The 25,539-nt window shown below is 41.9% G+C and overlaps 1 protein-coding gene across 6 annotated transcripts in view; it reads right to left on the bottom strand.

Annotated features, from left to right (window-relative positions):
* Positions 1-61: 61 nt before the first annotated feature.
* RABEP1 (rabaptin, RAB GTPase binding effector protein 1) overlaps positions 62-25,539 on the bottom strand; it is a 39,916-nt gene continuing 14,438 nt past the window's right edge. For 2 of the 6 annotated variants that reach the window (XM_065037097.1, XM_065037100.1), the window contains exons 2-18: positions 24,254-24,382; positions 21,992-22,195; positions 20,596-20,756; positions 16,949-17,068; positions 15,714-15,849; positions 14,081-14,259; positions 13,017-13,142; positions 12,268-12,735; positions 10,279-10,383; positions 9,439-9,555; positions 9,018-9,116; positions 8,432-8,572; positions 6,724-6,913; positions 6,379-6,434; positions 5,323-5,421; positions 4,429-4,545; positions 62-3,941 (exon numbers count right to left, since the gene is read on the bottom strand). In XM_065037097.1, the coding sequence (XP_064893169.1) occupies positions 3,840-3,941; positions 4,429-4,545; positions 5,323-5,421; positions 6,379-6,434; positions 6,724-6,913; positions 8,432-8,572; positions 9,018-9,116; positions 9,439-9,555; positions 10,279-10,383; positions 12,268-12,735; positions 13,017-13,142; positions 14,081-14,259; positions 15,714-15,849; positions 16,949-17,068; positions 20,596-20,756; positions 21,992-22,195; positions 24,254-24,382 (2,549 nt within the window). In that variant the 3' untranslated portion in view covers positions 62-3,839. Of the gene's footprint in view, positions 3,942-4,428; positions 4,546-5,322; positions 5,422-6,378; positions 6,435-6,723; positions 6,914-8,431; positions 8,573-9,017; positions 9,117-9,438; positions 9,556-10,278; positions 10,384-12,267; positions 12,736-13,016; positions 13,143-14,080; positions 14,260-15,713; positions 15,850-16,948; positions 17,069-20,595; positions 20,757-21,991; positions 22,196-24,253; positions 24,383-24,906; positions 24,953-25,539 lie in introns of those variants that run through there. The other 4 variants (XM_065037096.1, XM_065037095.1, XM_065037099.1 and 1 more) reach the window with 4 other exon arrangements.

Here is a 25,539-nt window from a genome sequence, read left to right as displayed (position 1 = left end):
GATCTCGTACCGCGGGGAAGGTCTGCGGCACAAGGCGGAGTAGAAAGACCAGAGAAGCGCACACACTTCAGCAGCTCTTTTTAATTTGGAACACTTTTCTTCATAAAGGACACACCTTCAACACAGTTAACAAATGGTTACACTTGAATCCTGAGGACAGCAGAATTCTACACCCACAATTGCACAGGACACCAATGGCTCGGTTCACCGGAATGCAGTATTAACTTCCAAACACTCGGTTTGCCTTTAGCAAAAGATGGCACTGGAGTCCCTCTTGACATTCAAAGGCCAATTTTTATCTGCTGTAGACAAACCTTAGTGGACAATAAATAACTGTTGTCCCCTCCCCCCAGCCCTTAGAAAAGGTGACACGGTCGAGCTCAGTTTTGAAAAGTCGCACTGCACGCTACAAAAGGGGCACGGTAAGAGGTGCCCGATAGAGCTGTAAGGAAAAGAGGGAGCTGTTAGTACCTGTTAGGTAACAAGGTTACCGGACATGCTGCAAGAACACTTGGTTTTTGTACAGATTAAGACTATACAAGTATAGGAATGCATACAAAACCGGATCTCATCCCTTTTACAGCCTCTGTGAACAGAATCCAGGTTTCTAATCCATGCATATCATAGCTGATCTGCCAGGTTACGATTAGTGCCTGGTAAGAATCTCTTACTAAGCGAGGAGAACCTACTGCCCACTCCAATCGCGCTCCAGAACACCAAGGACGGGAGGAAAGAGTATTTGTTTTACAACTTATACCACCATAATCCACCCAGTATCTACAACAATTTACAGTGTTTTAAATTTGCTCTGCAAATTTGGCACACACTGTTTTGTTATTAAAGGCCCATTGAAGTTTCTGCAGTGGAGCAGCAGCTGGAGTTCCTGGAGATACAGCCCTCCAGGGCAGCTGTGAGCACAGTGAGCATCTCCACCACCGCTGCAAACAGGTTTCTAATTTAAAAACCAGAAACTTGCACCGGCTGGTGAAAAATCTCACTCTTGTTTCATCTCTAAAATGGTCACAGCCGGTACTTAAAACAGGAGTAAAGGTGTTGGGGTGCATGATGGAAATAAGGTGGTAAAAAGGGAAAGAACCACACGGTAGCTACGCCCTTCCTCTCCGCACCAAGAGCGAGTTCTTTGGGTGCCTGGTGTAAGAGCCGGGAGCTGGTGGCCGGCACCAGGTCTCAGCTCAGCCGCCTCCGCGCCTGCCGCTTCCTCCACCCACAGCAACGCGCCAGTGCTCACGCACACGCGTGCAAAACCGCATCCAGCAACTCCGCGGGAGCTCCGCTCGTCACATCGACGATTCGTAAAAAATACACTAAGGAAAAGCCACGCCAGCCCTGAGCTATTTGAACCGCTACAACAGCTGGCTCCGCCTGTTCCAAGCACACAGGAGGGCAGGGCTGCTGGGGATGGGCACCGACACACGGCCAGCAAGGGACGCCAAAAGGCCAAGAGCCTCCTGCTCGCTCAGACTAGGGGGACAGCCCAGAAACTCAACTCAAAATTATTGTTCTGCACGGACCTTCATGTGCATTTCCTCACGTGTCCAGCTGGCTGAAGGGACGTACAGGATTTGCTGTCGTTTCACTGCACAACACCAGGCTCCCTTCATCACCGCTGCACAGGTGAAGTACCAGGAACCAGGTAAAGTCAGTTTTTGGGAAGGAAGGAAACACAGGAAAAAGCTTTTCATTCTGCAGTTCCTAATAAAGGCCTATTTTGCTTTTGTCTCCAAAGTTTACACAACAGGATCGGACCCTAATTCCTGGAAAAGTGAACGCAAAACATCGCAAAACATCCGATATTTGATTTATGCACCAGGAGGCAGCTGCTGTCACCTCATAGTTCAGCAAATGGTGAGAAAGGTTAAAAAAACCCCCACAAAATCTGGTAATAGTCAATTAATAAAGAACCTAAGCCACATTTCAGTTTCACTTGCACATGAAGTGTCACCTTAAGATGACAGCTCTGCCATCCCTAGTCTAGTCATTACTAAGGTAGGGAAAATGGCTTTGGGTGTCAGGATTATGAAAGGAATTAATTGCTAGGGTGAATAAAATGCTTTAATTCTTGCAATGAGTGACAAGGGATTGAGTTTGTATGCTGCTGCTTGGCTGTTTTTAAGGCATTCCTCTTCAAAACCACTGCTAGAAGGAGGATATACACTGCTAAAAATCAGATTTAAGGACTTAAAATATAGTCATGTGCATTACAGTTGGAAGCATTTTCTGTCACTTCTGGTTTTCTTCATCACCTTCAGGTCAAGTATATAAAGAAAACAATAAGTAAAGGAGGAAAGTCTAAGTTATAAATTCTGGACAGGAGTGATCTGCTCCTTCAGCCTCCTTTCTTTTAATGGAGTTGTAAGGAAGGGCCAGTTCAAAATCTGTTTGCACCACTAGAATTAACAATACCTGTGACCGCACGTGAAGCCACCGCTATCCAACTGCGCGCAGGGAATGCCGACAAAAGGAGAGAAAAGGAGGAAGAACGGTCATGTTGGCGCCACACATTTAAAGAACAAGAAACCCAAACTTACACCTGATCCATGACAAGAATTTCTCACCTCCGCTGTCGTGTTACAGAGTGTAATTTAAACAGATGGTTATAGAAACAGGGGACAGTGCAGGAGTCAACACGGAGCGATACACGGTGCTGTACTTTGCAGAAAGAGCTGCACGGTACCTCTCATACGTGAACCAGCAGACCCGTGCGGCTCCTGCGCGTTCGTGTTGTGCTCTGGGGTGCAGATGCTGCTCCACACACCGTCCAGACCCACAACACGTGGGTCACGCTCAGCGCTTCATCCCGCACCTTCCGGTGGTGCCAGCCAGGGAACAGCGGCACGTTTACACCGGCTTTACACGCCGTGTCAGCACAGCAGACCTGCAAAAACCCCGCGTTCAGGCAATGCATAGGATATATACCGGCTTATTTGTTTTTAACACAGAGAAGGGATTCCAGGTACTGCTCAGCTTTAGAGATGAGAAAGAACCAGTCACAGTTCCAGATTCTCAATTACACTTGTGAAAAGAGACTACAAAACAGTGCATTTCTTGTGCTTTTCGTTAAGTATCAGAATCCAACGGAAAAACTTGAAGGAGCTAAATTCTCAGTACATTTTTCGGGTTTTTTTGGATGAGCGTTTATCTGTTCAGGAGACACCCAGCTCACTCGGGTCCACCACATTTCAGCAGCATTCAGGTTCTTCAACACAAAGTCAATGGCAAAACAACAACAACAACAAAGGAAAAAAGTACTGAGTTACGAAAAAAGATCAATATCCAGTGTCCTGCTAATAAAGTCATATTTTAATATAAAATATTCATACAGCATACTCTACACCTCATTCTCTCTGCTAGCTGAATACTGTTACTGACTATTCAAACAGAAAAACTTCAACCACTTTGCTCTTCAACGTTTTGAAGGGACAATACGGTTTCCAGCAGCTACTTTGATCACAGTAGTGGGGGGACAGGAAAGAGGGAAAGACGGGGGGATAAATGTTCCAAAACTCTATATTAGGTTACGAAGTCGGCTGAAAGAGGGGAAGTTTTTCAGAATGTAAGGACTGATCCCACTCGGTGGAACACGAAACACCGCACTCATTAGTGTTTCCATTAGAAAGTTCTCCTTCCTACACTGCAAGTCACCCTTGTGCTCTCTTCCTGCCCAGTACGAAACCTTTTTCCCCTCTAGAAACAAAACTTAGTCATTGCTCCTCTCTGTTGTCTTCTGCTCTTTTGGTTAGAGTTAAATAATAATTAATGTTGCTATAAAGATGAGTTAAAAACCCCCAATGCAGCCTCGGAGCCCGCTCGTCAGGGTGTCATGTTTCAGGGAGCTGATTAATGTCCGTCAGTTTTGTGTCGTTCAGGATCGCACGGATTCTCTCCAGGGAATCCGCCTGCCGGATCCGCTCCAGCTGCACCTGCGGGGAACCGACACGCACAGTGAGCGGCCGCAAACCCTCCGCCGACACACCACGTTCCCAAGAGACGGCAAGTTATCACTGGCTAAAAAACGCGAGCTATGAAGGAGCACGAGCTTCATTTAGAACCAGGAATGGGAGAATAAGACGTAAGGCAGTTGTGCTTTTACAATAAAAAGCCGCTTTCTGGGGAACTCCAGCAAGCCTTCATCATCACTCCCATCATCATCTCTCCATCTGCATCCCTGTTAGTACAATAATTGTGTATCTTTGCTGCTGAGAATTGGCTGGAATCAAGTCATCAGAATAAAATCCCCAATAGGCTTAATACTAATACTATACTTTATCAGTTTATTATACAAATGACTTCAAAAATAGTTCATAAATACCAATGTAAGAAAAGTTGCAACTGGTACTTATTTTATACAGCTCTAGAGAAGTAAAGGAACAAAAGTAGCACCTTACAAATTGATTGCCCTTCTCTTACCTGAAGCGTCTGAGAAAGCTTTACAAAATCTCTCTGCACTTGCTCACTGACATCTAATTCAGTCTGCAACCGTTGAGCTTTGTTCTTCTCTTCAAATACCAGCTGTTCAAGGTTTGCCTGAAGAGAAAGATTCTTATGTTATGGTGAAACTGAATACAACAGGAGAAGCTTGTATAAACCGATCAAAGCCTGATTCTAAAGCAAAGCAGCGTTGTTACTCCCCGAATCCTGGCAAGAAATTAAATTAATCGTTCTGTCTACACTTTAATTTTCCTAATTGCAGACTCGGGGCCTAACACACATCAAACAAACATTCTTGTGATTCAACTGGTTAAACATAAAAAAAGCCCCATGACACTTAACAGTGCTATGTCCAAAGATCTTCAAATAAAAAAAGCAGATTTCTGAATTGTAATGGAACACGGCCATAGGTGAAGGGCAGTGATCTGATAGTGGCAATAAAACTACATTGTTGTGGAAGAAGAAAAAAATATAGAGTGAAAAATCAGATCCCAATTCATCTGACTGCCAAAGTGGGGCTCCTTCCTACAGCAACAACGAGACATTTATTCAAAAGTATCACAGCATTCAAACCAGGGCTTGGTTAGTCAGGACGCTTTCTATATGCAGAAATGGCAGTGCAGGGAATTGCATGGGAAGACAACCCAAAAGAGATATGACAGCAGCATTTCAGATCCACTGCTTTACAAATCCCAGCGCAAAGTGACTGGGATAAGGATTTAAACTGCATCCCATGGGCACTATTTCAGTGAGAGAATCTTATCAAGGTTGAAAAGCTTCCTTTTCCACCCTCACGCAGTGATACATCCTCTGACCACACTCTGATCATCATGAAACATCTCTATGTACTCCATGTCCAGACATCAGAACTACCTTGGCTGCTGTCTCCTTCTTCAGCTGTTCTTCTAGAGTGTTTTTCGTTTCCTGCAGACTCTCCAGCCGCTGCAGGTTTTCCTGTGAAGAACTTTCCAACTATATAATAATAATAATAATAATAAAAGTATTAACTAAAACTCCTAACATTTCGGTTTCTCACAGTTCCTCCATACAGGAAGTACAGCCTATGTGTTCTTCCTGGGACTCAAATGCACCATCATCTCTCCTAGGCACACAGAAAACACCTAAGGAACATCTCTTTCTCTCCATTTATTTCTTGGAGCTGGAGAGAAATGTCCAAACGTGACATTTTGGTTATTACCAGGTAGCCTAATATTAGTTAGGAGTTAGTTAACCCAATATTTAGGTTACAGATTAATAAACAGGCAAAACACCTTTAAAGGAACAGAACTATGAACACATCCCAGTCCCACACTGGCTCCAACACAGCTGTTCTCTCCTGCACAGTTCCATGCCTGAGCTCAAGGGTTTTAAACTAGAAGAGGGGAGATCCAGACCAGACATGAGGAATAAATTGTTGACACTGAGGGTGGTGAGAGCCTGGCCCAGGTTGGCCAGAGAGGGGGTGGATGAACCATCCCTGGAGACATCCCAGGCCAGGCTGGACGGGGCTCTGAGCAACCTGATCTGGTGAAGATGTCCCTGCCCATGGCAGGGGTTGGATTGGGTGCGTATGAAGGTCCCTACAATCCAAACCATTCTACTGTTCCATGAAAGGTGAGCTGCACAAGTCAGCCAGCCCTCCAGCAGCACAAGAGCAGGCCGAGATGAAGGAACAATAATGTGACATGTTTCAGAATCCTCCCCTTCATTCAGCTCTCTCTCTCTCCCAACACTCGCATAATAGGCATCATACAAAAATATGCCTAAGGTGTTACTGGCACCTCAAAAGCAGACAGGGGAAAAAAAAAGTTCATTTTCTCTAATGAGAAGAGGTTGATGTGAAAGACACCCAGTGTTACTGATAGAACTAGCAGAGAAAAAGAATCCTCTTCTGTTTAAAAAAAACCCTGCAGTGTAAGGGCTCCTTACCTGTTCCTTTTCTGCTTTTATTCTTTCCAGTTCAGCTTTTAAAGTGGAAATGGAAGCTGAAAAACAAGAATATTAAAATTTAATTTAAAGCAAAGCACAGGAAACTGGGCAGACCCTCTTTACTTCTATTACTATTTAAAAGAGAATTAAGCATGTGCTACGTTAAAGGTACCTCAAAGGTAAATAAATAATCGTACTTTTGTTTTCAGTTGCACAGCTTTGGTGTATCTGCCATCAAAAGCAGTTTTGTAAATTCAGATAAGTCCACTTATCACAAAATCAAGTGTTAATTTTTCTTTCCAAATTCTAATATTCCTGTTTTGAGACTGTTTTACCCTTGCTCACCTATTTCCTCTTTGCAATTCTCTATTTCCAGCTGTAGAGTTTCTTCTATATTTTCTTTCAAATATTGTTCAGCTTGAATCTGTTCTTTTAAGAATAAAATCTCTGCCTTGAGTTTCTCCTCCAGGTGATCTGCTGCTGTTCGCACACTAATTATGTCTTCACGATATTTTAAAATCAGCTCACGGAGCTCCTGAATCAACAATTAGCAAAGATTTGTATTATGATCTTCAGATATACACAGTACTATATTTACCATCACACAAGCTGAAGAAAGTTATACAGAATCACAGCATGTCAGGGATTGGAAGGGACCTGGCAAGCTCATCCAGTGCAATCCCCCCATGGAGCAGGAACACCCAGATGAGGTTACACAGGAAGGTGTCCAGGCGGGTTGGAATGTCTGCACAGAAGGAGACTCCACAGCCTCCCTGGGCAGCCTGGGCCAGGCTCTGGCACCCTCATTGAGAAGAAGTTCCCTTCCCAAATTTAAGTGGAACCTCTTGTGCTCCAGTTTGAACCCATTACCCCTTGTCCTATCATTGGTTGTCACTGAGAAGAGCCTGGCTCCATCCTCCTGACACTCACCCTTTAGATATCTGTAAACATTAATGAGGTCACCCCTCAGTCTCCTCTTGTCCAGCTCCAGAGCCCCAGCTCCCTCAGCCTTTCCTCACACGGGAGATGCTCCACTCCCTTCAGCATCTTTGTTGCCCTACGCTGGACTCTCTCCAGCAGTTCCCTGTCCTGCTGGAACTGAGGGGCCACAACTGGACACAATATTCCAGGTGTGGTCTCACCAGAGCAGAGTAGAGGGGCAGGAGAACCTCTCTGACCTACTGACCACCCCACTTCTAATCCACCCCAGGTACCATTGGCCTTCCTGGCCACAAGGGCACAGTGCTGGCTCATGGTCACCCTGCTGTCCCAAGGACCCCCAGGTCCCTTTCCCCTACACTGCTCTCTAATAGGTCATTCCCCAACTTATACTGGAACCTGGGGTTGTTCCTACCCAGATGCAAGACTCTACACTTGCCCTTGTTATATTTCAATATATTTTTCCCCGCCCAATACTACCCTGAGGTTTGTCCCACCGTACCAGATCGTGCATCCAGCAAGGTATTAAAATTGCAAACAGTTTGCTTGGCCACAGTAAATTAAGAATGTGTAAAGATTCATGTCTCCATAGATTTATGACCCTCTCCCCCTGCCCTTCACCCCCAATGATCTTTTAAGCTTGATGTGCTTGGGTGTAAGAGAGTGGCCACCAAAAGCATGACAAGGCTTATCATTATTCAAGGCTCAGGATTATTATGGGTCTTAATGCCTGGACAGAGATTGAAGTGATTTACTTTGTTTAACTTCTTGAATTGATAGCTACATCAACCTGTGGTGACTGAACACTTGTGTGCCCAGTTGCAAAATACAGCTTAAAGTAGCTCAACTGGGATAAGCTCACGCTCCACTTCTAACAGAGCAGCTGTCAGGCCACAGTTAACTCATTTTGTTATTATCTAGCTACACCCTGAAGCACACTGATGGCCCAGTGGGATCAGACTGCTGATTTTGTACCTCACAGATTTAACAGGGTTAAAATCCAGATTATTGTTCATTGTGCTATTTGAGTCAGCAGCTTTTTGATAAAAAAGATTCTTCCAGCAAGATCTAGTCACGTGCACTATTTGTGTTAATGATTTAAAAAATGTTTTACCTCTGCTGCTTCCGGTAGGATGAAATCTTCAGCTTGCTGTAAAGACACATGCAAGCTATGTTTTCCTTGAAGACTTTCATTATCTTTTTGCAGTCTCACCAGCTCTTCTGAAACCTGCTCCCTTGACTGCGTCAGGACAGCCTCCAACGTAAAGAAAAGCATAAATTGTCACTTAGGGTCATGCTCGCATCTCTTTATGCCGCATTTACTATTATTGCTTTCAAAAGAGAGAATTTCCTTCCTTTGTAAGGAAGGAAAACAAAATGATTGTGTGGATCAGTGCAATCAGTTCTCTCTTGCCCGGCCTACGCACCAGCAAGAAAGGCAAAATTAGTCTTAACTGTATAGGCAGACAGGAGGAAGCAAATGACAAATACAGCATTAAGTCTCCCAGTTTTCTTCTGTATTTATGCATCAGCTGGCTGTGCTCTCAGAGCTCGTCTGGTCGGTAACTTCACATGTTAAGATGCACAGCTCTCTCCAGCCAAGCTTGCCTGGGCAGCAAAACAAAGCCTTTGACAAACACACTGAGCTCCAAGGGCCAGACAGTGCTGGCCAAGTCATCTCTGGGCTTAAGCCCTCTTACCATTTGCTCCTGGACGCTCCTCTTTGCTTGCAAAAACGCCTGCTGCAGTTCACTGAGGAAGTTCTCTGACTTCTGACACTTAGCCATAAGCAAAGAGATCTTTAAAAAAAGAAACAACACAAAGCATGAAACAGATTTTGAAGAAATAACCACTGAAGTTCTCTTCCCTGTTATCATTGCTAACATATACTTTGAAATTTCAAACTAATCCATCCACTAAAGTTTATTTTGTTAGAGACGTGTCAGACTTCTCTAGAAACTGCAGCAGACTCAGGTGGAGCATAACTAACCCCAGAGGTTCTCATTTTTGTTGCCTCTACAGCAGGTAGTCCATCCATATCTACCAGAAGACCAGTTCTTGTTACATACTTTTGAAAAACATTTCATGATTCCTACCATCCTGGTTACAAAGTGCTTGTACCTGATTAGAGGAGTCTTCAGCACTTTGTTTCATGTAATCCTCCAATTCCTGTTTATCTTTCATTGTCTTTTCCAGTTGGTCATTAGCCTGCCTCAGCATCACCTGCAGCTTTTTCACCTGTGTTGTAACAACAAAATAATTTAATTTTCCACTTTTTTGGGGAGTGTTTATTTCCTGAGCACAAATATAACGCGCCTCACTGCACCTCCAAATCGCAAAATAAAATCCTACGGCAACCCAGAAGTTCCTTTTTTTGTTCTTCTGAAATACCCTGCATTACAGCTCTAAGAAAACACAGGACATCAAACTGCACTGGACCATGGCCACATAATGACTTCAGTCACTTATTTCAAAGCAGAATGTGACTCATGCCTTCCATACCATTTGAAAATTGTTCAGTATATGGCAGGAAACATATGTTCTCCAATACTTTACGGTCACTTTACACTGTCAGAATGAAGTAATCTGATTTTTCCTTTGCTGTTAACAATTCTTGCAGGATCAAAGATAATAGAATTTGGTTCATGAAAAGCATTTTACAATATAAATTATGAAAGATACTGACTTCAGCATGAGCACAACACTTTTTATAGAACCATGCCTTTACTGCATGGTCGTATAGTACTGGGTAAAGTGGTTCTCAATGGTGAATCCTTGATAAATAGGTACACGCAGTGCTCACGACCACATACCAATGACAAACCAGGCTATGGCAATAAAATGTCACAAGTTATCCAGATTTTAAGTATGCTGATGTTGTTAAATTAAACCCAATGAATAAACCAGCAGATTGTCTGAAGAGCTGCAAAAATCTTGCTAAAGCTAGAAGAGAAGTCCCACCTGGTCTCTTGTCTCAGCCTCCTGAATTTGGATCCCTTGCAACTGCTTCTCGTAATTCGAGCACATATCACAGCGTCTTCCCAGCTTGTTCCCTGCATTCTGCACCTGGAGAGCACAAGAGTTATTCACCTGCCATAAAGGCCATAAAATTCTTCAAGGAATGCATACTGCATACTCTCAGGTGTGTTGCGTGATCACAAAATATTACAGATAAAACAAAGTGGCAGAATCATGTAATGGCAAGATTAAGTTGCTCTAAAAGTAATGGATAATGGAAATTGCTTGCAGCACGTCAGCTTTTCCTTGCACGAATCCCACTGCTAGCACAAAAGCAATAAGCTATGACATGCAAGAGTTCATCAAGTCATTCAGTGTGTCCTTCTGAAATATATTACTTAATTGTCAGTACAGAAACAAACATCTCCGAGAAAACCTTTTAACAGGTGATAGCATTTTTAGTGCAATTATTTTGTATTACAAATCAAATTATAAACACAGTACTACAGTGTTGTTTTGGTTTGGTTTTGGGAAAAAGAAACCAAACTGGAGAAAAAAAAAAAGAAGGGTTGGGTGTGCAGCAGGGAAACAAAGAGTAAACCAGCTACCAGTTTGACATTGTAATGGTTTTGGCCAAGGGAACAAATGGAAGTTTAACCAGAGCTCCAGCTGCAAATCAGGTTTGAGCTGAAATGTTATTTGTATTTTCTGCTCCATGTCCCGCCCACAGCCAGCGGCATTCACATACCCCGCCTGTCCTCCTGCCTCCAGAAACGTGTGGGAAGCAGCGCATTTCTGTTCCGAATTCTAACAATGGCTTGAAGTAAAATGTCATCAAAATGTCAACAGGGCAAGGAAATACTCAGGAGTAGAGGATTTAACTCAGCTCTGAGATCATGACACTTGTTTCTCCAGATATTACAAATTAGTAGCAACACAAAATAAACCAAAAAGAATTAAAATAGATTTGAAGAGACTTCCCTAAGTCATGATTTGCTGATAAGTTGAATTCCAACAAGTTGAGGAAGTAAAATATTGCTAGTTCATCTGATCTGTCTTTTGCCTGGTCTCTTCCACTGCATTCTTACCTGCGCACCCCGCCTCCCCCCCGCTTCCCCCATTGTCTTCCTTCTTACCCACTATGGATTATCTTCTCTCCTCCTCCCCTTTCTTCCCTCTAAAGTGTTGCTCCTTGGCCTCTCTTCTTCTGAAAGAGTAACCACAGGAGCCCCACAATACTCTTATTTTTAGGAATAAACTAAATGCAAGCTGTGAACTGGCATCACAGAACACTGCTGAAAAACTGACAGGCAGAACACCCAGAAGCAACAATTTCCTTGGTCACCCATTCTGAAACTGGCACAATGTTAAGTTTAATCTGCAGCCTGTCGCTCTCAGAAATCGGTTTCTGATGATGCAAGTCCCCAACAATTTTCTGAAGCTTCCTTTGTGGTAGCTTTGTCTGTTATGCGTATCTTGGCTACTCATTTCTAAATTGCACTCCATGCACAACCCTCCTTAAAACTCCCTGCTGCACAAACCAGCATTGTTAGCTCTGCTCCCTTTGTTAACCGTTGTGCTTTCCTAGTCACTCCAGTTGCACTATAATGTCCTTTCCTCAACCTCCTATTTTCCCCTTCTGAGTTCTCCCAACTTTTTTCACCTTCTCATGTATTTGCAAGATCAACAACTACCTCTACCAGCCATCCCCCAATTGCAAAAATATCATGTATTTAGGAAAGGTGAGTTTCCCACAAACAGAATCAGCTAGCAGGGTTTACATCAGATGTGCTTTACCTACAGAAGTGTTCCAAGAGTGAAAAGTGAAGAGCTACATACGACGCTACGTATTTCCTTCCGCACCTGACTCCTTGTAAAACAAATTACCATACAATCATAGGGGCATTTTGGTTGGAAAAGACCCAAATTAGGAAGAGCTTTCATGAAGAAGAGCCCTGCAACCTGTCGCAGATGCAGGCCCTGGGTACGCACCTCCTTCTGCAGCAGGTTCCACTCTGTCTCGCTAACTAAGCGGTAACCGCTAGGAGATACGTAAGCGCTTTCTACTCCTTGTGTAACACTGGAAAGAAGTGACGCAGTCTCTTCTTGCTCTGGTGTCATTGCTTTGATTGCTTTTTCCTGATCTTTGGTTAACATGAACCCACTTGGCATTTGCAGAGACCCAAGGGAAGCTGTATCAAAGTTCTCAGACACTGAATCTGCTCCAACGAGTGGTCCAAAATCTGACTCATCCAGGTTCCCGGCAGATTTTGCTTTGTTGTTGTATCCTAAAGCTTTGGACTGTAAAGATCCAGATGTCCCCAGACTGTCTGTTGACTGTGCTCTCCGTAGTCCATCTTTGAACATATCATTCTCAGATTTATTGAAAGATTCGCCAGAAGAAAGAAGCAAGTCTGCATCCAGTGAATGGACTGAGCCGTGGGTGCTATTTACCTGCACCTGGAATTGAAAAACAAGCAAGAAAAATTATATAGTCTGTCCTAGAAGCATGGTACAAGAGAAATGCTGGGTACTAATTATCAGATGTGGTAAAAGCAAATTTTAATTGGCTTTGGCAAGAATTTATATATTTAAGTGGAACTCCAAAGATTTCTCATTGGTTAATAAGAATTATAAACTACAGAGAATAAAGGGCACTAAGTTTGCATTTGAATTTGTAACAAACACCCTGAGGAATGCACGAGTGTTCAAAGTTGTGTTGAACTATCCAGTTGTTTTACCTCTTCATTAGAGAGCTGGGCAAGGGTTTCCTCAGGGGCTAGAGAACATGAAGCTTTTGTTTCATCATCTGAATCTTTTTGCTTCTGCTCCTTTCTCTTGCTAAGCCTTTGCTGGTCATCTTCTTCCTAGAAATCAGTGGTCAATAGACAACACGTAAGCAGGATTCAGTTTTGCCGTAGTAGCCATGTCATCAGCTTTCATGCTAAACGAAGCTACAAAGAGGGCACTGGAAAAGATTATTTTGGTTAAAAACCCAATCTTTACGTCATAAGGATTCTTATGGTTAAGAATCTAGTGTTTATTTCACAAGGAGCCCAAACTGACTTTAAAGGAGAACTTGCTTTTCAAGTTTAGTGGCAAATTCATCTTCTAGAATAATTTTATTCAAAGAACATATTACCTAGATCAAAATTCTTATTCTAGGCATTAACAAATAAGTAACAAAACTAGCTGCTACACTGGCTATTGTATAGAACCTCATAATATACTTGTGTCACTTACAGCCCCACTAACGGCCATTATACGATCACAAACATTAAAACAAAATGTGAAAACGTGAAGTGCCTTTATCACTCTAAACTATGAAATACAGCATATAGAAAAAGAATGAAAAGACATCATGGAACACTAACTCAAAGCATGTACACAACCAACTGCATAAGCTAATTTAAAATGAAGTTCTTAATTTATGCCTGAGCTAAGCACTGTATTGGAAAAACCTAAAAAGAAGGAAATCTTGCAATCCTAATATCCTTAACCCAGCTGTTCTGACTCACAGGGGACTGTTTCTTCCTCCAAGATTAACTTCTGGATAGTATTACCTTTTCATTTAACAATATTGGCAACGTTATTTTTAAATTTACTACATACATTAATATTAAAATACTTGAGAGTTTTGGTTATAACTGTCGGCTGTCATTGAAATAGAGAATTTCTATGAGAACTGTCAGCTATCATTTTTTGAAATATTAACACACTTAAATAACTTGTCTCCAGCATATGATTTCCATATCTGTTATAGCACATTAAATTTACAGTACTAAAAAAAAAAGCAGCAAGTAACCTGATCCTTTTTTTTCAGCTCTTCAACTTGTCGGAGCTGCTCAGAGGTCAGAACAATTTCCATACGCTGCATGTCCCGCATCAGCAAGCGCTGAGACTCCAGGAACTGGTCATTGGCCTTTTGCCAGGTGTGTTTCAGCTGGTTGTGCTGTTGCCGCTCTTGCTCTAAGAGGTGGCAGACTGTTCAAAAATAGAAAGAGTCCTTCTGAACCACATTTTTTTTTTAACCTCTTTTCCAAAGAGAAGCGTTTTCACAAATAAAAGTAATTATTGTTCTAATCAGAAACAGCCAGGCTTTGTTCAACAACTATTCAGGATGAAAGATGACAAGTTCTTAATTCCCAAACTTGGCTTGTGATTAGGGATGTAATACCGACAGGAAGATTTCCCAGTTAGAACACTAACGCCTCAAATCCATTCATGAATTCTAATAGTTTATATTTTTAGTACTGGTTTCAAAAGACTGTCTTCTGTGTCCCTGTTTATTTCAACAGAAGGTTGTGTTTTCGTTCCTCTGCAGTGATTGTGCACTGTACTGGCACACACGCGCAGTTACACCTCCATTCCACCACCAGGCATTCAGAATTGACATAAGTTGGGGCATGACCTATTAGAGAGCAGCACAGGGGAAAGGGACCTGGGGGTCCTGGTGGACAGCAGGATGAGCATGAGCCAGCACTGTGCCCTTGTGGCCAGGAAGCCAATGGTACCCGGGGTGGATTAGAAGGGTCAGTAGGTCAGAGAGGTTCTCCTGCCCCTCTGCTCTGCCCTGGGGACACCACACCTGGAATATTGTGTCCAGTTGTGGCCCCTCAGTTCCAGCAGGACAGGGAACTGCTGGAGAGAGTCCAGCGCAGGGCAACAAAGATGCTGAAGGGAGTGGAGCATCTCCCGTGTGAGGAAAGGCTGAGGGAGCTGGGGCTCTGGAGCTGGACAAGAGGAGACTGAGCGGTGACCTCATTAATGGTTACAGATATCTAAAGGGTGAGTGTCAGGAGGATGGAGCCAGGCTCTTCTCGGTGACAACCAGTGATAGGACAAGGGGTAATGGGTTCAAACTGGAACACAAGAGGTTCCACTTAAATTTGAGAAGGAACTTCTTCTCAATGAGGGTGACAGAGCCTGGCCCAGGCTGCCCAGGGGGGTTGTGGAGTCTCCTTCTGTGCAGACATTCCAACCCGCCTGGACACCTTCCTGTGTAACCTCATCTGGGTGTTCCTGCTCCACGGGGGGATTGCACTGGATGAGCTTTCCAGGGCCCCTCCCATCCCTGACATTCTGGGATTCTGTGAAATAATGCCCATAACTGTACACAAATAAAAGACACCAGTAAAATCACTTTAATAAGAAGGAAGTTTACAATACTATAAGGACTTAACAGAAATTCAATAGCATCTCTCAGGAGAATGAATGGCTCTGTTGTTTTTCTCCATCATAAAAGAGCTCCACATTCAACTCTTCTGTAAACATTTTAAGGGCTTTCATGGTTACAAGTACTGCTTCCACCCCCCACCATTTCTTTAAATCCATTTCAAATAAAAGATCAGAAAAGACGCAACAACTAGGCTGGTTTTTGCATCCTTAGTGTAAAAGAGTGAAAAGCATTATTATTATTATTATTATTATATAGGTACCTTCATGCAGTTCTTTCCGCAACTTCTCTGCATCCTCTTGCAGGACTGATTTTTGTGTGTTGAGAACAGCCACGTACATCTCTAAGTCTGTCCTACATGACTTCTCAGCTTCCAAATAATGGTTGAGTTCTTTAACCTGAATACAAAGAGACAAATCCACCATCTCAGTGACAGAACAATTTGATATATAAAGCACAAAGAATCTACAAAGAAGGAAAACACTCAAGCATGGACTCTCAATGTAGTAAAATCTTTTAGACTGTGAAATGAATGACACTGTTCTACCAAATCTCAGACAGACCTTCAGCTTGGAATAAAAAGGAAAGAAAAAAAAAGGAGGATGAACTCCAGCAAGTGATGAGCATCTATTTAAAATGAGAATGCAAGTGACCCAAAAGAAAAGGAAGATATTCATTTTTATGTCTTAAAGACATCCACATGGTAAGTTACTTCACAATTTCAGCCTATTTGACTTTCAGGATAAAATACAGTACATTAAATGCAACTATCTTAGAGTGATATAGATATTATTTACCCTTCACAGCTGATGAGAAAGTTCAATAAGGGTTCTGACATATGTGAAGAAGACAGGAACGCCAGATAAATCACTTACATTGATTTCTTGCCAGCAATGACCAATATTCCATTCTATGAATCTGAGGTTTGCTTAAATTTTAAGATATAAAAATTCTGCAGATATTGCTTCAGTTTTATGCCCAGATTAGAAAATTAAATCACAGAATGTCAGGGATTGGAAGGGACCTCAAAGCTCATGCAGTGCAATCCCCCCATGGAGCAGGAACACCCAGATGAGGTTACACAGGAAGGCAAAAAGAAGGCAAATACAGCAGACGCTGAATGGAAGTAGATTCAAATGTTTCTGTCAATGCAAATCTTTCTGTGGCTGCAAGCATGACAATAATCTAAAGGCTGGGCTGTTGGAGAGGTGCAAAGCAGCTACTTTTCTAGAGCTTTTTCTTTTTTAATACTAGGAGACCTGAAGTCACGTAATTTAAGCTAAGCACATATCACACACAAATAATGCAACACTCAAAACAGAAAGACAGGAAAACATATATAGGCCAAATATGTTATTTGAGCTACAGGAGATGTATTATGTATGAAGAGTTTCACAATACACCCTTTTCTCTCTTACAAAATGTGACTTCACCTATCTGCATCAAACTAGCATGGTGCAAGATATAAGTCAGGATACAATTACAACTCCACCTCACCTTTGATGCTTCTAACTCTTTTATTTTTTCTTCAGCTCCCGTCAATTTCTCCTTTAGTGCTGCAATCTCTTTCTCCATGGGCATCACAACCGAACGCAGCTTCTCAGCGTCTTCCTGGGCCTGAAGTTAATGCAATAAATTAAGAATAACACGTTATCATAGTTTTCACCACAACAGTTTCCATTATCAGGGACATTTGGAAAAATGTAGCATCAATTTTTGGTGTTACTGTACTAAATATTTCAAACCTATATACAGACAATTTATCAAAAACCCCACATTTTTTTCGAGAAGTCATTCTGAAAAGATCAAAGCAGGACAACAGAATGAAAAGATTGATACAAGGAAAATAAAAGAGAAAGAGCCAGGTAAAAATAGCAAGAATTAAAATGAGAAATAGCATGGAGTGTTCAAATTCAGAATTGCACATGTCAAAGGGTGGTCCTGACATCTCTGTTTCTTAAATGCTCTGGCTTTCCTTCATGGATGCTCTAAAAACTTTCAAAGTGAAAGGAACAGCTCCCATACACCCCACAACAGAGACTCAGATATTCACCACAATACAATTACTTCAGCCACAGAAAATTTAAGCAACCTCATTTGGGTTGGTTTTGCACAACTGTTTTCTGTCTTCTATTGGAGGAACTTGGGAGGAGCGGGAAGGCAAAGAACAGTGTCCCAAAGCTGAAGTTTCACAAGACGACACCTTTCCTAACCTGATCAGCAAAGACAGACACTGGAAAATAACATTCACGTCTTGTTTTAAATCTAGACTGGACTGCAGGTCTCAGAGGTTACTCATTTGACTTTCTATTTCTGGTAAGATTACTGACAACTGTATTCTGAGCACGACTTTCAGGAAGAAAAATAGACATTATTTTTAACCACTGAAGTTTTCTAAACATAAAATTAATAGACCAAACAAAATAATCTTGTAACACGTGTCAATTATACAAATGCTCTTGGGGTCTAAAAAGCTTCAAAGAAAACTCTATAGACAAAACAAAATTAAATTTATTCATGTTTCATTCACTTCTACATTCTGTCACTGCCAATTTGCTCGTCCAGAGAATACAAATAGAATGGGTGAGGGAAGCGAGGGACGGCCCATGACGCAGTGAATTCAATACCAGGGACATGTGACGGTGTCACACACACACACATCCCAGCATTTGCAGCCAGAAACTCACTCGCATTTTTCAAACAGATGGGAGCAGCTGTTCAAGTTCAGAATTGCTCTATATTTCATTTATTGTATGAGATCTATTCATTCAATGCTACCTATAGCTAGCTCATATGGACTAAAGATGGCCAAACATTTTTAGGACTGTCGAATAAGCTTTTTCCTAATTATTCATGATAACTGCAGGAATATTTCCTGCCCGTCTGGCTTCACATGGTTCAACACTGAATATAGAGCAGCAAATGCATTCGTGTTGAAACCCACCAGTTCAGAGAAACAGTCAGAAAGTTCCCCGAAAGCAAAATCAGAGTGTTGAACAGCAACCAACTGGAAAGACAAAACTGTATCAAATTCCACAGGACAGAAAAATTACCCCGGCTTTTACTGCTTGGTAAACAGAGCTGAAGTTTGACACTAGGGTTGCAACATATCACAAATGTATCCTTTGAAAGGAAAAAAAAAAGGTGGGGGGAGGTTTGGGGTAAGAATTCGTATTAAAGGTCAGTGTGATACTGATCTGAACACTCAGAAGAGCTGATAGCTGCTAAGAAAATGAGCACTGGTCACTGGGTCTGCTTTTGGAGGTAAATTATAATTACTGAGACTCCCAAATTGAGGTTCAACTTCCCACTCAAACTTTTAATAAAATGAGTATATCTATTAATCTGAAAAATGCTACATAAAGATACTGTCACATGTGGCGAGAGGTGCCACAGCCATCATGTTTCCTGTAGTAAGGGCGTTATTCAGACCCTTCCAGAGGTGTGATCCTTGAAATGTTTATTTCCTTCTGACCTTATGTCAAACTAAGTTGACTGTTAAAGGTTTTATACGTTATCAGCTTGCATTTACTCAGCACCTACTCAAAACCAAAGCACTCCAACCGCTCCTGCCCCAGCAAAACCTGCTTCCCCAGCACAACGGCTGAAGAAGATGATAAAATGAGTCCAAGCCACCACACAAACCATGGCATCGCTGGCCTGACAGCTGGCTACAGCAATCCTGCATGTTCTTCACTGCTACTCCAACACTTTCAGAAGAAGAAAGAAATCTCAGGCATGTACTGTACCTGAATTTGTTCCTTAAAAATGAGACAATGCAGAAAACACAGAGACGCAATTCGAGAATCTCCCTTTAAAGTAGGAGTAAACTGTTTAAAGTTCACCTAAATCTACTCCACTATTCTTTAGCAATAAAAGCACCTCACTGTATATCAGATTTTATGGCCAACTCTGTCACAGATATCAGATTACCGTTCAACTTCTCCTCTTCTGACTAATAAGCACAACCCGTAACAGGAGGTTTGTCCTTTCTTGCTCTCTCTACAAGCAAAATCCCTGTTCTGCATCCTTCTGCTGCTCAGAGTTTGATGCAACTGTGCTATGAAGTCTTTACATTCATCACAGCTCCAACAGCAAACCAGGTGTATAGTTTAAAATGTTATTTATCTGCTATACTAAACTTTTAAATGTTAACTGGCACATAGTAAAGCCACTAAGTTCAGGTGCTCTCTCAACTGAGCAAACTGCAATTCCAACTGTTATTTAAGTGCATTCAGATTAAAAAATAATGAAAAAGTGCTGAGATTTTAGCTATTGCAAAGACTCTCTCAGTTGAGGAAGATTGTTTTCTGAAAATTCTTCTTGGCAGTTTGTTGGTAACGCCCTGCCGGGACTTTTACACTATGAACTCACAGAATCACAGAATGTCAGGGGTTGAAGGGCCCTGGAAAGCTCATCCAGTGCAATCCCCCCATGGAGCAGGAACACCCAGATGAGGTTACACAGGAAGGTGTCCAGGCGGGTTGGAATGTCTGCACAGAAGGAGACTCCACAACCCCCTGGGCAGCCTGGGCCAGGCTCTGCCACCCTCACCAGGAACAAGTTTCTTCTCAAATTTAAGTGGAACCTCTTGTGTTCCAGTTTGAACCCATTACCCCTCGTCCTATCATTGGTTGTCACCGAGAAGAGCCTGGCTCCATCCTCCTGACACTCACCCTTTAGATATCTGTAAACACTAATGAGGTCACCCCTCAGTCTCCTCTTGTCCAGCTCCAGAGCCCCAGCTCCCTCAGCCTTTCCTCACACGGGAGATGCTCCACTCCCTTCAGCATCTTTGTTGCCCTGCGCTGGACTCTCTCCAGCAGTTCCCTGTCCTGCTGGAACTGAGGGGCCCAGACATTATGACAAGAGACTTTACAAGACCTCCCACTTTTACAAGCTGAAAACCATACCTTCCCATCTTCTCAAGTGCAATCCTCCTACTGACTCCACATAATCAGATACAACATCTTTATGGATTCAAGCGCAGGATTTTATCAAGATGACTTCCATGAACAAAGAGCCAAAAGTTGGCAGAACAAGGTTACGTGTATTTCTGAGGAACTACAGCATAGAAATGAACCCACATATAAGCACACAAGTCTATCTTGAAACAGAAACTGAAGAATTAGATTTCAACGTACCTTTTTCATTTCATTTTCTAGGTTTTCTTCCTCTTGACCTTCAGACAGTCGCCTTCTTAAATCTGCTATTTCCCGTTCCACATTTTCTCGATATTGATTCCACTGAGCTCTTTCTTGCTCCAACCGGTGATGATACTGGAGCTCGTAGTCACGAGCAGTCTCTATAAAACAGCATTTTCAAAACTTATTTTCAATGTAAGTTAAAAAATAGAGCTTTAGGAACTTCATCTCCAATGACTTATCTTAACTGACCAAAACTAGGACAACAGTGAACCCGCCCTTCCTCTCTTCCTTTGACTCTTGACCTAAAACCCAACTACATAAGTTAGAGATCCCAAGGAACTGCATCTCAATTTGTACCATCACTAGAACACAAACAAACAAGCCCCCAAAACTGTGTAACTCCTAATTTCAAAACAACGTACATGTCTAACATCCTATTTAGCAGCACCTTTTGTACCTCCAAGCACATCATCCATCCAAACTACCAAAACACTACTTATTTACTCCAAAATTCAAAAGAACCAGAACTTCTCATGTAGCTTTCATTTCCCTCTTAGTAATATTACCCCTTCAGGTAAGGAGCTGCCTTTGTTTACATCCATTCAGCAGGTGGCACAACTGAACCTTGGATCTATATATATCATAAATAAACAGAAATTTGTGTACTCAATATACATGAAGATCTGTCTTCCCTGGGTGAAAAGAGTAACCAGGGGATGGAACAACTGCCTCCAGCCAACAGGCCATCGGTTCAGGATACGTGATCCTGTTTGTGAAGCTTAAGAAAACGGCCAGTTCTAGCAAGAGTCTGTCCCCAGGTTACATCTGCACTTTGTTCCTTGCCCATAGTTTGTCTCAGAAACATCTGCAGCTGTGCAACACGCAACACAAAGAAAAGCTCAGAACTATCAAGAAAAAAAAAAGACAACTAATACAGAGCAGCATGTTCAGTCACTACCCTGAAAAGTGCATGTGATGGTACTGGAGAGACACTTCACTGTCTGACAGCAGAATTAAGTTTACACAGAAGGAGAGAAGAGAATCATGCTGTCAGCCTAATGCTGTTTTCAGACTGGTCAAATTATATGCATTATACTTATCTTCATGGAAGGATGAAGCATCACATTCATAGTTCCTCAAAAATACTTTGCATAAATGTGGGACTTCCTATTGCCATAACTCCTTCTAAATTCTATCCCCATATCAAAAGAGAAGAAGAGCCAAGCTCCTTTTTCCCAAACTTGGGAAGTGGCTCCATCAGCCACTTCTGTAGCCCAGTTTTGCCAAGCCATGAAAAGCAGCTCTCCATCTGCCGTGCAAGAGCAGGTACAAATCACTAACACCTACTGAAGAGGAGTCCGATCTTAGCAGCAGCAGCCTGCCTGCTGGTTACCTTTCATAATAGCTTGGAGTGAAGCTACTTCTTCCTGCCACTGTCTCTTCACCTCGTCGATAGCCTCCTGCTTTGTATTCTCTGAAACTGTAGCGATAGCTTTGATGTTCTCCATTTCAGCATGAGCTTCCATCAGCTGGGTCCGCAACTGTCCCAGATCATCTTGGGCTGCTTGCAGCACTGCATTTTGTCTTTTCAGGTCCTCTGAAAAGAAGTGTTATTTACATTTAACTTGATTAATCAATTCCATCTGGAGAGTATCCAGAGTTGCTATGGCAAAGAACAGTGCTCGAACAAGGGGATGAAAGAAACACTGATATTAAAGCATCTACCCATAACAACTGAAAAAACATCAGCAGGTATCGTTAGGGAACATTATTTCTTGACTTTGCTTGCCCTTGCATTTTATTTAGAAAGTACCTTCGCATAGATGCAGCCACAACGTAGACACAGTAGATATAACCCATTAATTAATATACCTGATGAAAGTGAACTGCACTTTTAATTAGTACATTATTATTTAACTGAATTTGGATAGAATGCTTCATATCTCTTGAACAGAAACCATCTATGACCACTACCTAGATCCCACATACAAAAACTATGCAGCCTAATTTGTTCTTTACTGTGGCTTTGCTAAAACTAAGCTTCTCCTAAAAACATTCAACAGGAACACCCACTACGTCTCTAATTATTACAACCACAAATTAAACTAATTTCACCCTGAGCTAATTGAGTACTCAAAAGGGCATTAATCCTTGTGTAACAAAACCAGGATCTTGTAGCATTTATATTACTTAGTTCTCAAACGACAGTATAAAGGATGGACTGACACAGTTCCAATGTGCATTTAGAAAAGTGTCTTGGAGAACAGGGAGGGAGGGAGGGAAAAAGTAATTGCTTGTAATTACTTGTATATTCTGCTCTGGTATCCTTTCACTTCCAGACATATGAAAGTCAGACTTTGTTTTTCCCCGCTCATCACAATTTATTTTTATTTTCTATTTTTTTAACTGTGCTCTTCTGAAAAAAGAGAATTATTGCTGATCTCACCAGCAGAGTTCTGTATTTTAGATCTCCTTTCATCCAGTTTCTAGAAACGCAAGGAAATAGGTCTTCTCTATGATCTGATCTTCATTATGCCTGTTGTATTTCTGCTCTCATAAGCTTATACAAGCAGCTGCAGTCTTAATGCATTATTTTTTGGCTTTGCTTTCATATGTTAAGGACAGGAAAATCATCAGGATTAGAAATAAATCAATTTGGCTCTCAGAACAGTAGCTATCTCCACTCTCCAATTCTTCATCAGATATTCGAGCTTGCATGGTTCACATTTTCCTATAAAGAGTGTTATTGAAACAGATGCCCTTGGCTCATATTAAAACTTTTATAATGTTTGTCTGCTTACCTTCTACCTCAGATGGAAATTTAAGACAAATTAATACTACACAAAAAAGCTACCAACAAATTCCAACCAGCATACCATCCTGGCAACGTCTTCCCACTTATCAGATCAGCTGCTGTTCAGAGAGAACAAGCACAACGTGGATTCAGAATGTCAGTACTAAAATTCAGTGGTGATGTTTCTTGGTGTACACCAAGTTGCTCTGCTGACTCCTATCCATTTTGGCAAATCTTCAACTCTAAAAATTCACTCTAGGAAGCTAAGTAGTCACCTACTGAAATGTACTCTCTCCTTGCCTCCGCTGTTCCTAATATGTGTCTGTTTAAAAGACTACGGTCACTCTTTCATTTTTGGCAAATCAGAAATAACAATCATGCTGGGTATACAGTCAACTGTCCCAATACTGCATGAAAACTCCCTCAAATCCTAATTATCCTTAACCAACTTCAAAAGAAAAAAAAAAATAGAAAGTATGTGGTGTGCATAGGCAAGTGGGGATAGGACAAGGGGTAATGGGTTGGAACTGACACACAAGAGGTTCCACTTAAATTTGAGAAGAAACTTCTTCTCAGTGAGGGTGGCAGAGCCTGGCCCAGGCTGCCCAGGGAGGTTGTGGAATCTCCTTCTGTGCAGACATTCCAACCCGCCTGGACACCTTCCTGTGTAACCTCATCTGGGTGTTCCTGCTCCATGGGGGGATTGCACTGGATGGGCTTTCCAGGGCCCTTCCAACCCATGACATTCTGGGATTCTGTGGGAATAACAGTTGGCATTACAATTGTTATTCTTCGTACAGGGATTATTTGAAACTCAGGTTTAATTAAACTTTAGAATAATAAAGAAAACTGAGAGCTTACCTTCCTTAGCCAAATATAACTCCTTAAATTTTCTTCTCTTTTGATTAAATTCTTGCTCAAGCTGTTGCTTTGTACGCAGAAATTCTGCATTGACCTTTTCCAATTCTGCTACCCGTTGTAGAAGAGCAACTAAAAAACAAAACAGATAATAAGGTTTGTCACTAACAGTTAATAAGGCATCCCATTGTGCAAGTTTGAGATTTGGGGCTTATTCATTTTAAAATATCTCTACTCATTAGCTCAGCTGTTGCCCCATGGTACATCAGGACAATTAGTCAGAGTCCTTTAAGCAACAAAGGAAGATAAGTTTTCTCAGACTGTGGCACCAAATTGTAAAAGACAACTTCATAGCACCAGAGGTGCATGTAGCAGGGAATTGTGTAGAAAACAATCAGTCTCTCAAAAAACAACACAATTTTTTATACCATGAGGGAAGAAATGGGGAAAAAAAAGTGCCAGAATTATTACTATTGGTGTTTCTTTCCCAAACACTGGGAATTTAGTCACCAGGCACAGGAACAATGTGTGAATGCCGAGCAACAAAGCACCAAGTTCTCAACGGCTGAGGTCAAAGAATACAAAGTGCCAGCTGCTGAGCTAACAGCTCTGGAGCAACAAAGCACAGAAAAACCCGTAAGCTCAAAATTAGGTACCATTATCCTTCCTGTCTTCAGTTCTGCACATTCACCAAAACAAGGTTTCTCAGACTGTATCAGAGAAGATTCCCAGATGCCCACTGTATTTCTCTATGGAGAAATAACTGACCATAAGATAAAACTCATTTCCAGCAGGTAAAAATCCTCAAAGGCGCACATACATCGCGCTGTTTTCCAGTATTCACCACATTTGCACTTATCTGGTGGGACAGCAAAAGGGAGAACAGTAGGAAGTCCACAAGACGGCTAATGATTTTTACAACGTGGTGGTTATTGAAAAAACATACGATACTACACTATAATGCTATAAAGACCCCCCCACAACCACCAACCCTATACTATCGATCTTCATGCGCAATATTAACTCTTTTGCACTTCAAGAAGCGCAGGTCTCATTAGGTGCCAGTTTCATATTGCACACCTCAGAATTCAAATAGGAAACAGAAACAACAGACAGATGAACTAGAAGAAAATCCACCTCCATGCTGCCATGCACTGGACAAGCAGTGTTCCCCTGCACAATTCTCTGTCTGTTCTGTAAAAGCATTTTATGGACATGTTCCAACTCTGTCGTGCAAAGCTGAATCACTTCTTTTCAGTTATAGCCTCTATATAGCACAGAATAGATCC

This window comes from Columba livia, chromosome 20 (assembly GCF_036013475.1).
Source record: "Columba livia isolate bColLiv1 breed racing homer chromosome 20, bColLiv1.pat.W.v2, whole genome shotgun sequence".
Taxonomy (NCBI): Eukaryota; Metazoa; Chordata; class Aves; order Columbiformes; family Columbidae; genus Columba; species Columba livia.
Note: the sequence above shows the minus strand (reverse complement) of the source record. Positions and strands in the feature narration are given on the sequence as shown.